We start from the raw sequence: 14,076 nt of genomic DNA, 5'->3' as shown, positions 1-14,076 counted from the left end.
GGTGAAAACATTTTTTTTTTCCCTGCTAACTGACAGTATATTTTCCCTCGGAACTGTATAACTTATCAGTCCTTTGAATAATTATGGTTTTATACATGGGAGTAGAATTTCCGACGCTTTATAAAACTAAACACGGGGGAAAACACGCGTTTTGGAAAGATCTTTGATGTGCAGCAACATATATGGTGCATATTTTCGTATTACGAAAGTATAAATTCCACCAAACACCGCATGTTACTTTCCGAAGCATTGAAATCGAAATTGCGATGCGCTTTTGTAAGTCGTTCATAGCTCATGTCACATGATCTCGCCAGCCGATGACAGCGGATATTCAGAGCATAGGACACATGATGTAGTCAGCCAACAGCAACATCACTGTTAAGTAGCACAAACACACAAACAGGGAAAGTTAATAGCTTAAATTAATATACATAGAGTTGCTACAAGAAAAGCAACGCTTTCACATATAATATTGGTCTGTAAGATTAATACGCTGCAAGAGAAGCTAAGCTTTCACATACAGTATCGGTCTTTTATGCTCGTATTACAATTTAAGATATATCACACAAATGTAATCGTAAAATTTTTAATAACGACTTAAATGTCTAATCTTCTGGGCTCGAAATTCTTCTAAATAGCTCGTCATCAAAGAGTTGATTTTTAAATGAGAGTGAAACGCTCTGTGGTTTAAGAAATTCATCGCACATAGCTCTGTTGTAACTGCCAGAATGGTATTTTGATGGTAACGCTTTTCAAACCACCATTCGGAATATTTTCCCGTGACCTGTTAGAAATAGGTTCGTTTCCGCAGTTGCCAGACAGCGCCACATGACAGACGTCACCGCGCTTGCGCAGATACGATGTCACAAGGAGCCGGTATGTTCGCAGTGTAAAACATTAAAAGATCATGCTTTATGTCATAGAAGAAACAAGATATCAGAGGATACTCCGAGAGCATCGGAATTTCGAGACCCATACTAAAATGTGCACATTGAAAGTGAACATTTGTATGTCCATATTCTCAGTTAAGTAGGCTACGACCTGATATTAAGCTTTTCAATGTGGTTTTTGGGATGTAAATTTTCTTTGAGTACCAGTACTGTGTTATCTCATGATTGGTTCTTTATTATGGCATACTGCCATACGTGCTGGAAGTTGAAAACGTGCACTTGAAATGCAGCGAACAGTGTGTGGAATTAAAAAGAAAATTTCTGTAGCAAACTGACAAAGATAACTTCATTCTTCTGCAAGGCAATTAATGCTTGACTGTCAGAAAGGTGGAAATCAGAAATCTGTTTTGTTTTCATTTGACGTGAAAGCAGTAAACGAAGAGGAAACAGCAAAATCACTAAATGTAAACATGGGTCACGTGGAGACTACCCACTACCCCACTGTAACTCAGATTGCTAAGTGCATCAGACCCGGATCTACGATATTTCCGATCCAGTGCAATAACCTGCCACTCCCTCAAGCGTTTGAGATAGGACGTCAAAAATTTAAAAAAATCGAATTTTCAAAAATATGTTCATTTTGTAGCGCACATCTTTCTGAAGATTCTGATGCATAAAACATGCTTTCGAGGAAATGTAAGACATGTTATTTGGTCGTAAGAGTGCCAAAGGACAGTGCCTCGCCTCCTCACACAGCATTCTTCTATCACGCATCACTGTACTTCGCTCTGTGGAATTGAAACGTGTATATTTTGTAAAGGATGCCATCAAACCATATTCAGGACAGTGGAAATTAAAATGTCCTGTGGTGCCTCTCCTGTTTACAGACGGCCGGTTTGACATCCTGTTCCTCTTTTTTTAAACAAAGAACTCTTCAGAAAATTTGCACTCTTTATTCCCTATCAGCTAACAACTTGCTGCTTTGAGTGACATAAAATTAAATATGTTGTTGTTGTTGTTGTGGTCGTCAGTCCTGAGACTGGTTTGATGCAGCTCTCCATGCTACCGTATCCTGTGCAAGATTCTTCATCCCCCAGTACTTACTGCAACCCACATCCTTCTGAATTTGCTTAGTGTATTCATCTCTTGGTCTCCCTCTATGATTTTTACCCTCCACACTGCCCTACAATACTATACTGGTGATCCCTCAATGTCTCAGAACATGTCCTACCAACCGATCCCTTCTTCTAGTCAAGTTGTGCCACAAGCTCCTCTTCTCCCCAATTCTATTCAATACCTCCTCATTAGTTATGTGATCTACCCATCTAATCTTCAGCATTTTTATGTAGCACTACATTTCGAAAGCTTCTATTCTCTTCTTGTCTAAACTATTTATCGTCCACGTTTCACTTCCATACGTGGCTACACTCCATACGAATACTTTCAGAAACGACTTCCTGACATTTAAATCTATACTCGATGTTAACAAATTTCTCTTCTTGAGAAACGCTTTCCTTGCCATAGCTAGTCTACATTTTATATCCTCTCTACTTCGAACATCATCAGTTATTTTGCTCCCCAAATAGCAAAACTCCTTTACTACTTTAAGTGCCTCATTTCCTAATCTAATTCCCTCAGCATCACTCGACTTAATTCGACTACATTCCATTATCCTCGTTTTGCTTTTGTTGATGTTCATCTTATATCCTCCTTTCAAGACACTGTTCATTCCATTCAACTGCTCTTCCAAGTCCTTTGCTGCCTCTGATAGAATTACAATGTCATCGGCGAACCTCAAAGTTTTTATTTCTTCTCCATGGATTTTAATATCTACTCTGAATTTTTCTTTTGTTTCCTTTACTGCTTGCTCAATATACAGATTGAATAACATCGGGGAGAGGCTACAACCCTGTCTCACTCTCTTCCCAACCACTGCTTCCCTTTCATGCCCCTCGACTCTTATAACTGCCATCTGGTTTCTGTACAAATTGTAAATAGCCTTTCGCTCCCTGTCTTTTTCCCCTGCCACCTTTAGAATTTGAAATAGAGTATTCCAGTCAACACTGTCAAAAGCTTTCTCTAAGTCTACAAATGCTAGAAACGTAGGTTTGCCTTTCCTTAATCTTTCTTCTAAGATAAGTCGTAAGGTCAGTATTGCCTCACGTGTTCCAATATTTCTACGGAATCCAAACTGATCTTCCCCGAGGTCGGCTTCTACTAGTTTTTCCATTCGTCTGTAAAGAATTTGCGTTATTATTTTGCAGCTGTGACTTATTAAACTGATAGTTCGGTAATTTTCACATCTGTCAACACCTGCTTCCTTTGGGATTGGAATTATTATATTCTTCTTGAAGTCTGAGGGTATTTCGCCTGTCTCATACATCTTGCTCACCAGATGGTAGAGTTTTGTCAGGACTGGCTCTCCCAAGGCCATCAGTAGTTCTAATGGAATGTTGTCTACTCCCGGGGCCTTGTTTCAACTCAGGTCTTTCAGTGCTCTGTCAAACTCTTCACACAGTATCGTATCTCCCATTTCATCTTCATCTACATCCTCTTCCATTTCCATAATATTGTCCTCAAGTACATCGCCCTGGTATAGATCCTCTATATACTCCTTCCACCTTTCTGCTTTCCCATCTTTGCTTAGAACTGGGTTTCCATCTGAGCTCTTGATATTCATACAAGTGGTTCTCTTTTCTCCAAAGGTCTCTTTAATTTTCCTGTAGGCAGTATCTATCTTACCCCTAGTGAGATAAGCCTCTACATCCTTATCTTTGTCCTCTAGCCATTCCTACTTAGTCATGTTGCACTTCCTGTCGATCTCATTTTCGAGACGTCTGTATTCCTTTTTGCTTGCTTCATTTACTGCATGTTTATATTTTCTCCTTTCGTCAATTAAGTTCAATATTTCTTCTGTTATCCAAGGAATTCTACTAGCCCTCGTCTTTTTACCTACTTGATCCTCTGCTGCCTTCACTACTTCATCCCTCAGAGCTACCCATTCTTCTTCTACTGTACTTCTTTCCCCCATTCCTGTCAATTGTTCCCTTATGCTCTCCCTGAAACTCTGTACACCTCTGGTTCTTTCAGTTTATCCAGGTCCCATCTCCTTAAATTTCCACCTTTTTGCAGTTTCTTCAGTTTTAATCTACAGTTCATAACCAATAGATTGTGGTCAGAGTCCACATCTGCCCCTCGAAATGTCTTACAATTTAAAACTTGGTTCCTAAATCTCTGTCGTTCCGTTATATAATCTATCTGATACCTATACGATACATAAACCCAGTAAAGACATGAGAACAGCAAGACAATACACATTTCTTCAATCCTTAGCTCCTAGAATTTTTGTTCTCTCTTATCTTCCTACAGCTTTACATGGCGTGCTTTCCTTTCTGCGAAAGAATCTATTACCTCATCAAAGTTCGTCAAATATTTTGCTACATGAAAAGTCGAAATGTTGTCGTCTAATACTGAAAAAGCTGTTAATGCAAATAGGACCCAAGACTGGTGTGGTTTCCCGATCTGATTACGTCTATTTTGTCACTCTCTGCTAGATAAAACAAAATAGGCCTTTCTCATACTGCAACAATTGTCATACACACCAAATAAACAAGACTGTTTTGGCACAAAAGGTCTTTTTTGTAATGACAGAATATAATTCACGAAGTACCAATATCAAATGCCTATTAGGCCTACTACAAGCAAAAAGCCTTACGTTAGGAAATAGTTTCACACTTCAATCATGTGCTCCAGTTTCTCAAGTATAAGATCGAAAAGTACTAGTACGAAATTTGTATACAATCTTGGAATCGTCATATTGTTCCATAATTTATGTGATGTCCCCGTTTCTTCTCCTTCCTCGTTCTAACAAACAGTCTTGTTATCAGTAATTCTGAAACTATTCCTGCCAACGTCAAAGCGTATTTGCATTATTTGCACGTTAACTCCACTTACTCTGCCAGAATCGCCGGTTTAGCTATCCCGCAATTATTCTCCGGTTAGGCGTTGCTACATGTTCGTACAACGCGTTTTCTGCGCTTCTTCCAGAATAGAATTTAAAGCGGCTGCTAGCCAGGGACTGTACAACTAGCCCTCACTAATATAGCGATCTGGCTAAAAATTTTCTGTCAAAATTTCATTTTCTTAGATACACCGAGAAGGTAATACGTAATCTTTCTTACCTGTTATTCGATTATTTCCACTCCTTTAGTCTGAATCTATGGATTTAGCTAGTAATTATAACAACGCTCATCTTTCGCAAACCCAATCAACCACACAGTGGTTGTCATTCATCCTTTTGGCCTTACTCCACTCAGCTCGTATAGCCCCTTTTGTCTGTAGGAAAGTTTATTTCTACATGTGACAAGGATTCCCCTGACAGAGACATCATGTACACTATGCACGCATTCACAAATCAACTTACAATTGATTCAGAAATCAACTTAGAATGTGTTCAAAAATGTTCAAAAACCGACAGGGATGCATTTCAAAATCATATGAATAATCGATAGACTAACGTGCGCTGGATGCTAGTTGCTTTGTGAAACAAGGTTTTTCCCCTCAATAGTATGAATTTGCCCCCCACCCCCGTCCTAGAACTGGGCCTGCTGCGCATGCAAGAATCTGGCAGCTTGGGCGCTCCAGTAAAATTTTTCCCTATAGCATCTAGCTGCTTGCTGCGACTGCTTACACAGCCAAAAGCCACATTTCTGTAGCCAGAAGCGGGAGAAGATACTACTCAACTGCGCATGCACATGATCCTGCTCGTAACTGCTAAAACGAATCTAATGTAAACAGTTGTGACGCCACGTTCATCGGAGACAATTTATTGTTACAGAACATTGCATAGACTTCCTAAAGCCTTTGACACATTTTGCTGTTGGCAGACGCTTGTATGAGCACTGTGTTTTGTTGCTGTATATGGCGCATTTCCTTTGCAATTTAAGTTTTATTTTCCTAAAGAAAAACTGGGAATGAACTCTATAGATGTAGCAGTCAGGGCGAACAGGCTTAGATGGTGGGGTCATGTTACACGCATGGGAGAAGCAAGGTTACCCAAGAGACTCATGGATTCAGCAGTAGAGGGTAAGAGGAGTCGAGGCAGACCGAGGAGAAGGTACCTGGATTCGGTTAAGAATGATTTTGAAGTAATAGGTTTAACATCAGAAGAGGCACCAATGTTAGCACTGAATAGGGGATCATGGAGGAACTGTATAAGGGGGGCTATGCTCCAGACTGAACGCTGAAAGGCATAATCAGTCTTAAATGATGATGTTGATGTTGATGTTGTTTCATTTTTTCTCTTGTTCATGTTTTATTGTTGCAGTATTATTCTGAAATAGTGGTATACAGTAATATCCTTTGTTAGAGTATCGGTTCTTGCCAGTCAAAATTACAAAAATTTAACTGAAAACAAAAACAATGAAAACTTCCCGGAATTCTAAAAAATTCCCGGATTTTTCCCGGATCTCCCAGTTGTCCTTGGTCGTATACACCCTGTAATTGTGAAAGTCTTTTTATTGTGTGTATCTGTGACTCAGCATCTCCGCTATATGGTGAGTAGCAACTTCCCTTCTCATAATATTGTGACAATATGTTAATTAGCATGTATTTGATTCATTTCATATTTAAATGACATAGGTAATCGAACTGAACAGAAAAAAAGATTGAAACAAGACTCAATCTAGTGATTACAAGTCTTGTGCACTTTATGTATTCACCCCTTCACAGTAATGCTTGTAGAATATGCATTTTTGTTTAAAAATTTAATTCCACCAGGCTTCCATGAGTGAACACTCTAGTACAGAGTCCTATTTTAGCATACTAAACATGGTTGGAAAACTTTAAAAATTCTTTCGAAAATAGGCTAAGGTGCACTGAACTGCTTTGGGAGAGGTATATTTGAGTTCTGAACTGCACATACCATAAATGTAAAAAATTACAAGAATCTAATTGCCAGGTGGTCCCTTTGTTGCATGAAAAGTTGCCTCTTCAACACCATACGATCAAGACTAACACTTCAGTTGCATAGTTATAACATAAGCCACAATCATCTGAGTTTAAAGCATGTACTTAATGTAACCAGTAAAGACACATGTGTCAACATTTTCTTAAAATGTTTCACACTGCCGTCTTTGGCAACTGAAGTTCAAGACTTCCGTTCCAAACAGACTTCTTAGGACTACAAAGATAAGATGCTCTGACATGGTTAACTTTCTCTTCGGATACTTTCAGTCGTCCCATGCTTTGCCCTTTACACACACATCTGACTGTTTCATACGACTAAGGCACTGGAAAATGTTTTTGCAACACGGAGGATAAAAAAATTTAAACAAAATGCTTGCTGAACTTTAATTACAGATTCACTTTCAGCAAACTGCAGAACGCAAAACACTGTAAACTCATGAGTCGCCATTTTGCATATTATGTGCTGCAAGCATGAAGAGAACAAAGCAGAGTACCGCGTACACTTATCTAATTGCGTCCTTGAATCAACACTTTACAATCCTTACAGCTGATACGAGCATAGTTTATAATGGGTCATTCTTTTAAGGACACCCTGTTTTTCCCATTCAGTGACGTCATAGATTATTACGTAGAGCAATTTAAAGACATCAGTCACCCTGGCCAAAGGAAGCCAATAATCTATACCACAGATGCAAACCTTAAGCTAACATTACGGTTTAGTTCAGTGCGGAGCGAAGAAGCCATATTACTAAAGAAATACATAAAATAATTAAATATGTAAGATGAAGACAGAAGTGCAAATCCTCCCACATGTGGTGGGATGCCTGGAATGCAGTTTAAAATAGACATCACAATAGTTGGCAAATGTGGTACCAGGAAGATCAGAATCTGGAAAGTTAAAAAAGGCCTCACCACGAATGATGATAATGTTCTAATCTCTACAGTTGATTTCTGTAGAAATGAACTTCAGAGATAATAATGCATTAAACACATTAAAGACACAATACAAGACAAGGAAAGCTGATTGGAAACATCTAAGGAGTACATTCGACTGTCTGGACACAGTGCAAATAGATGACAATGGGGACACAAAAGCTGAAGACCTTATCACTGTAATACAAGAGACCACTAAAAGTGCAATATTAGCCATAAAACAAATGAGTCAAGAGTTCACAATTACCACAGAACAATGGTGTCCAAAGACTGAGAATACAAATCATTACCATAAAGGCCGAACTGTGGAAAAAAGAGCTCACAGACTGGGCAGATACATAGACCTTAAGCAGCTATTTAAAGACCACCTGCTGCAGGCAAAAATGGAGAGCTGTAAATGATCCTTGGCACCAAATGTATATCTTGACCCATTTGGAACACCACATGAAATTGTCTGTAAAGAGGTAAAATCACAGACAAAGTTATCAACTTTAAAGTGAGCAGATGGCAGCATGACAAATTGGTGGCAATATGCAAACTTACTGATGCAGATGCACTTTCCAGATGACACTGCAGAGGAAGATAGAGAACTGTGTAATACAAGAAAGGAAGCATATGGTGAAATGGGACAGATTTTCCATTTGCAGTATAGGGTGTCAGGAAAAACACCCAGGAACTGAAAACGAATAAATCACTCACCCTGATGGATACCCTGCTGAAGTTTTGCATGCTCCTCATATGCACCTAAGTTTATGTTAGTGTTAACTCTATAACATTGTGTTTACTGTGGGGAAGAACATCATATACTGGGAAGAAAACCAAATGTGATTATCTTGAAAAGGGTGAAGAGTAATGTCCCCTAGCTCCAAAGTTCTAGATCAAGTTGCTTTCTCAATACCTTAGAGAAACTGCTGAAGAAAATGCTGTGCAGTGCAGTACAGGAGAAAAGACTTCACGGAATCAACTCCACACAACATGAGTTTACAAGTGTGAAGTCAACAGGAGGCACTGTGAATGCTCTGCATAAATACGTTATAATCATAATGGTAGATACCATAAGGGCATTCAATCACTTGGAAAGCATTCTTTGACTGCCTGTGGGTGTCTGACTGTCCATGACTGGTATACAATCATTCTAATAAATACTGCTTAAATACAGAAGCAACTCTGTGGTGCCCAGGAGAGACACTTAAAAAAGAAATTTCAAATGACTGCTCACTGGGATCCACAAGTCTTCTGGGATCTGACCACTAACAAGTAACAAAACAACTGAAAGAAGACAATGCAGTTGTAGGAGTAGTGGCTTAAGTCAATGACATAATAGTTATCAAGGGAAGTTCCAGAAGTAACATGGAAGAAGGATGTAACACAGATCTTCCAGAATTATTTCATACATGCCAAGGAGTTAAAATTATCTTTCGCACCCAAAAAGACCAAGTACATGTTACAAAAAAAAGAGGAGCTTTGAAATGGCTTATCCAGCTAGTTACAGAGGGACCTACAGTTTAACATGGATTCCAAAGCAAGGTGTAACTTGGCACTTTCTACTTCAACACACACTGCCAGAAATGAAAGACATGATAAGTGACAGATAAATATCATTGGATTGACTAAACATAGCACCCGAGACTTTTGTATTTGTAGTATGGCACTTTACCAAGGAGCCATACTATTAACTTTTAAATAACATAAAATAAAACAAGTGTTAATTGAGTGTAGATTTTGACTGTGACTCAGAGTGCTTGATTAATAGATCCCAATAGAGAAACACGACGCTCATCAATGAATCCGACATAGCCTGAGAGAACAGTTTCAAGCAGGATGTGACCTCCCACCACCAAATAATATACTTCAGTGTATCTTTACTCAAGCTTAGAAATCAGTTTCAACATTATAACCATGTTTCATAAAGAAATATGATACGATTCTAAGTTTATGTAACACTATGTATCCAGTATGCGCATCTTCCACTGCAAGCTCTTTGAATTAAGCGTGATTGCCAAGCTGAAACACAATGCCAAGATGTGAAATAAGTTTTTAAGTTTTCATATAGAAAGTAAAGCTTTGCCCAGAAACTATCTATTTGGATTCTTTAGATAGAAATATTTTTAGAGAGACAATGGATGATATAAAGTCCATCAATATTTGGGTCCTTCCCCTCTGCCACTTCTAAACTGCCATGCCTGACAAGATTTTGCATGCACATACAAAACAGGCAATACAATGAGCATTTGGGATATAAGAAATAACTGTGATTAACTTACAGCTAACCACAAGCACACATCTCACTGGAACAGCAAATAACATAGTTATTTTAATCAAGCATAATATTTATATCATGAATCAGCTGCTCTCATACTACAAAATTCTCCAGTTATGTCAGTGCACATTATTCAACAGATTTCCTGAAGCACTGAGCACTTCATATATAATGATTCCATATTCAGATGCAAGTCTATCAGTTTACAGTATTCTAAAGAAATTTATACACAAACTGTAATTGAAACTTTTGAAACATAATCAACGAAAACTATCTTTACCTGTGATAGCAGTGTACACAAGATCACGAACTTCTAAATTTGTTTCATCAATTCTGCAGTCCAAATGTTTAGCACTAACCCAACTCAGTTGCCGTATCCTACAAACAAATAAATGCTATTTATTACAAAAATCACTTCTAACCATACAAATACTGACACAGCAATAATACCCATAACTTTAACATAAAACCAGTAATAGCTTCTCTTCAGTGTCTGATGGTGGGTGCAAACAATAACACATCTTCAGTTCAATGGAAACCAATATGGAAAAAAGAAAACAGTAGCTGAAGGTATGTATGTGAGAGCACTTAACTGGTTTGTATGCCCACAATAAAATGACTGAACAAAACGTTCACTATGATATTACGTTTGACAGCAGTACTACGGTTGAATAAACTCGTCTACATTTCAAATTAATCATTATTTACTGAGTTACTCTTGGGAACAAATTATGGAGTACGAAACTTTTACAACACCTCATAAGTAGAAAAACATGTATTTTTTATATATAAATCTTTTTAAGCACCAGACTTTTATAAAATACATCCTCTAATTGAGGTGACGCCTAGAAAATTAGATGAAAGACAATAGAACAGTTAGTGAAAGAATGGAAAATCCAGGATGGAATAATGACAGTATTATGAAAAGGATAGTTGCTGCTCACCATACAATGGAGATGCTGAGTCACAGATTAGAACAACAAAAAGACTGTAACAAAATAAGCTTTTGGTCAACAAGGCCTTTGTCAAAAATAGACGACAGACACATGCACACACTCATGCAAGTGTAGCTGACACCGACACAACAAAAGTCTGTGGCAGCTGAAGCCACAGTATGAGTAGCAGTGGCAGTGCCTGATGGGAGACGCAACTGGGTAGGGGTAAGGAGGAGGCAGAGGCTGGAAGGACGAAGGATAGCAGGGTAGGGGCTGGGGGGATGAAGTACTGCCAGGAAGCGTGCAGGGATGATGTGGAGAGAGAGAGTAGGGCAGCTATACGCCTCTGAACATTTCAAACCTACTAACCACCAGCAATACCTCCACTTCGATAGCTGCCGCCCGTTCCATGCCAAGAAGTCCCTTCCATACAGCCTAGCCACCCAAGGTCGTCCCATCTGCAGTGATAAGCGGTCCCTCTCAAAATATACTGAGGATCTCACTGAGGCCTTTACAGATGGTAATTATCCTCCCAATCTTGTACAAAAACAAATCTCCTGTGCCTCACATTCCCAGTCTCACCATCCAGCCACAGAGGAGCATTCCCCTTGTAACGTAGTACCACCCAGGACTGGAGCAACTGAATTAAATTCTCCACCAGGGTTTCGACTACCTCTCATCATGCCCTGAAATGAGAAATGTCCTCCCCAATATCCTTCCCACCCTTCCCACACTGGTATTCTGCCATCTGCCGAACCTACACAATATACTCGCCCATCCCTAAACAACCTCTGCTCCCAACCCCTTACCATTTGGCTCATACCCCTGTAATAGACCTATCCAAGACCTGTCCCATACATTCACCCACCACAATCTACTCCAGTCCGGTCACAAACATTACATATCCCATCAAAGGCAGAGCTGCCCGAGAAACCAGCCATCTGATCTACAAGCTAAGCTGTGCATTCTTCATGGGTATGACAACCAACAAGCTGGCTGTGCGCACGAATGGCCTCCGACAAACAATCATCAAGAAACAACTGGACCACCCTGTTGCTGAGCACGCCGCCCAACAGAACATTCTTCATTTCAGTGACTGCTTCACAGCCTGTGCCATATGGATCCTTCCTACCCATACCAGTTTTTCTGAATTATGCAAGTTGGAACTCAACCCTGCAATATATCCTACATTCCCATAACTCTCCTGGCCTCAACCTTCATTAGTCATTGGCCTCACCGATCAGCTCCTTCTCTGTTCCCATTCCAGCACTACACAGCCTTCTATTCCACCAACACACATTTTACTTCTCTGCTTTTCTACTACCACACTTCTCTCCCGCTCTCTGTCTAACCTCCTGACTGCACCTAGCTGCCTTACCCTCTCTCCATCTCACCCCTGCACGTTTCCCAGCAGCACTTCACCGTCCCCCACCCCGATCCTGTTACTTCTCCCCCTCCCTGCCCCACACTCCTCCTTACCCCCATTCAGTTGCCTCTCCCATATTGCACTGCTGCTGCTCATAGTGTGGCTTCAGAAAAGCTTATTTTGTGACAGTCTTTTTGTTGTGCCTATCTGTGATTCATCGCCTCCACTATACAGTGAGTACCAACTACACTTTTCATAATATTGTTACATTCCATCCGGGATTTTCCATTGTTTAGTTTCTAAAAGTTAGGACAGCATGAGAACTTTTATGTATGTATACTGGCTGTACTAATCATTTCTTCTCAAGGCAGTAAATACTGGCCAGCGAATTTCTGCCTAAAATGTTATTGTACTTTGTTGGAGAGAATTTTTCTTTTGTTTCACTACTTCATGAAAATAATGGGACAGCCAGAATTGAAAGACGAATCACGTATGGGTATTCCATATCATCAAAACTACTCTCAGAAGCTCTTCCGAAAGTATACAGATAACTTGGAGCATACCTGAAATACCTTCATTTTACTGAAGGCAATATTTTTAATACACAGACCTTTGAGATTTTCACCCTGCAGCGGAGTGTGCACTGATATGAAACTTCCTGGCAGATTAAAACTGTGTGCCGGACCGAGACTCGAACTCGGGACCTTTGCCTTTCGCGGGGAAAGGTCCCGAGTTTGAGTCTCGGTCCGGCACACAGTTTTAATCTCCCAGGAAGTTGCACACAGATCTTTACTTATAATCAAAAAACTTATTTAAAAAATGATATTAAAGTAGGCCTGAGAAATTGATCATACAATTGGCTAACCATAGCTTATGCCTTCTTCTTCATGACACCACTGAAAGCAAAAATCACTGCTTGTGATGCAGTGTCATTGTCAACTACTGAACTTCCTACATATGCAGACAATCAGAGTTCTTCAGAAGCTCCATGACAACAATAGTGTCTGTCAAAGCCTATGTTTTTTGCTTAAATTGTGAAAATAACTAACTGATTGTATAGCAATGGTCAAGTCAAAACCTGGCAGCTACTTAAGTGGAAGACAGAAACATACTATTTCCCTTGGCCTGCTTTGTGCTGTTCTTCGTTCCAGCAGGTCTTTCCCTGGCACATATTTTAGAAACATGTTTTTCACTGAGGTAGTTTCCCTTACATCGTTCATGCTGTGTTAAAATATGGGATCTATTTAATGGCATGGATTTCCTAATCTTGTCTTCGGGCATTGCCTCATAGTTCAAAACACAGAAGATCTAAGGCAATGCCAGACACATACAGCCTTTATGATAGAGCCATCAGTATGTGGAACTGTATTCATTTTGAGTGGGTAGTAATAGTATGTACACAACAGAGATTCTGATGATCCAAAAGATGCATTATAGAGCTCAATGTTTCCTACATAGAGGAAAACATACATTATACAGACAAATTTGTGATGTTCATGGGTTCACTTTCACAACAAGTTAATAGAACAGACAATAAATCATAAAAGCTGAATACCTGTTTTGGATTGCTAAATCCTTTTCTTCATCAGTTGTCCAAGGAGGACAAAACAGTAGTCTATACACAGCAATCATAAGATATTTCTCAAAATAATCCAAAAGCATTTCCTTGTCCTCCTGTGTGAGACCTAGAAAGAAATATAGGACAATGTTTATACAAGAAATTAT

The 14,076-nt window shown here is 39.4% G+C and overlaps 1 protein-coding gene across 1 annotated transcript in view; it reads right to left on the bottom strand.

Annotated features, from left to right (window-relative positions):
• LOC126170135 (rab5 GDP/GTP exchange factor) overlaps positions 1-14,076 on the bottom strand; it is an 82,620-nt gene that overhangs the window by 57,664 nt on the left and 10,880 nt on the right. The window contains exons 5-6 of the mRNA XM_049920699.1: positions 13,907-14,036; positions 10,331-10,428 (exon numbers count right to left, since the gene is read on the bottom strand). Of these exons, the coding sequence (XP_049776656.1) occupies positions 10,331-10,428; positions 13,907-14,036 (228 nt within the window). The remainder of the gene's footprint in view (positions 1-10,330; positions 10,429-13,906; positions 14,037-14,076) is intronic.

The sequence above is a fragment of the Schistocerca cancellata genome, chromosome 1 (genome assembly GCF_023864275.1).
Source record: "Schistocerca cancellata isolate TAMUIC-IGC-003103 chromosome 1, iqSchCanc2.1, whole genome shotgun sequence".
Lineage (NCBI taxonomy): Eukaryota > Metazoa > Arthropoda > Insecta > Orthoptera > Acrididae > Schistocerca > Schistocerca cancellata.
This window is presented reverse-complemented; position numbering and strand designations above follow the sequence as displayed.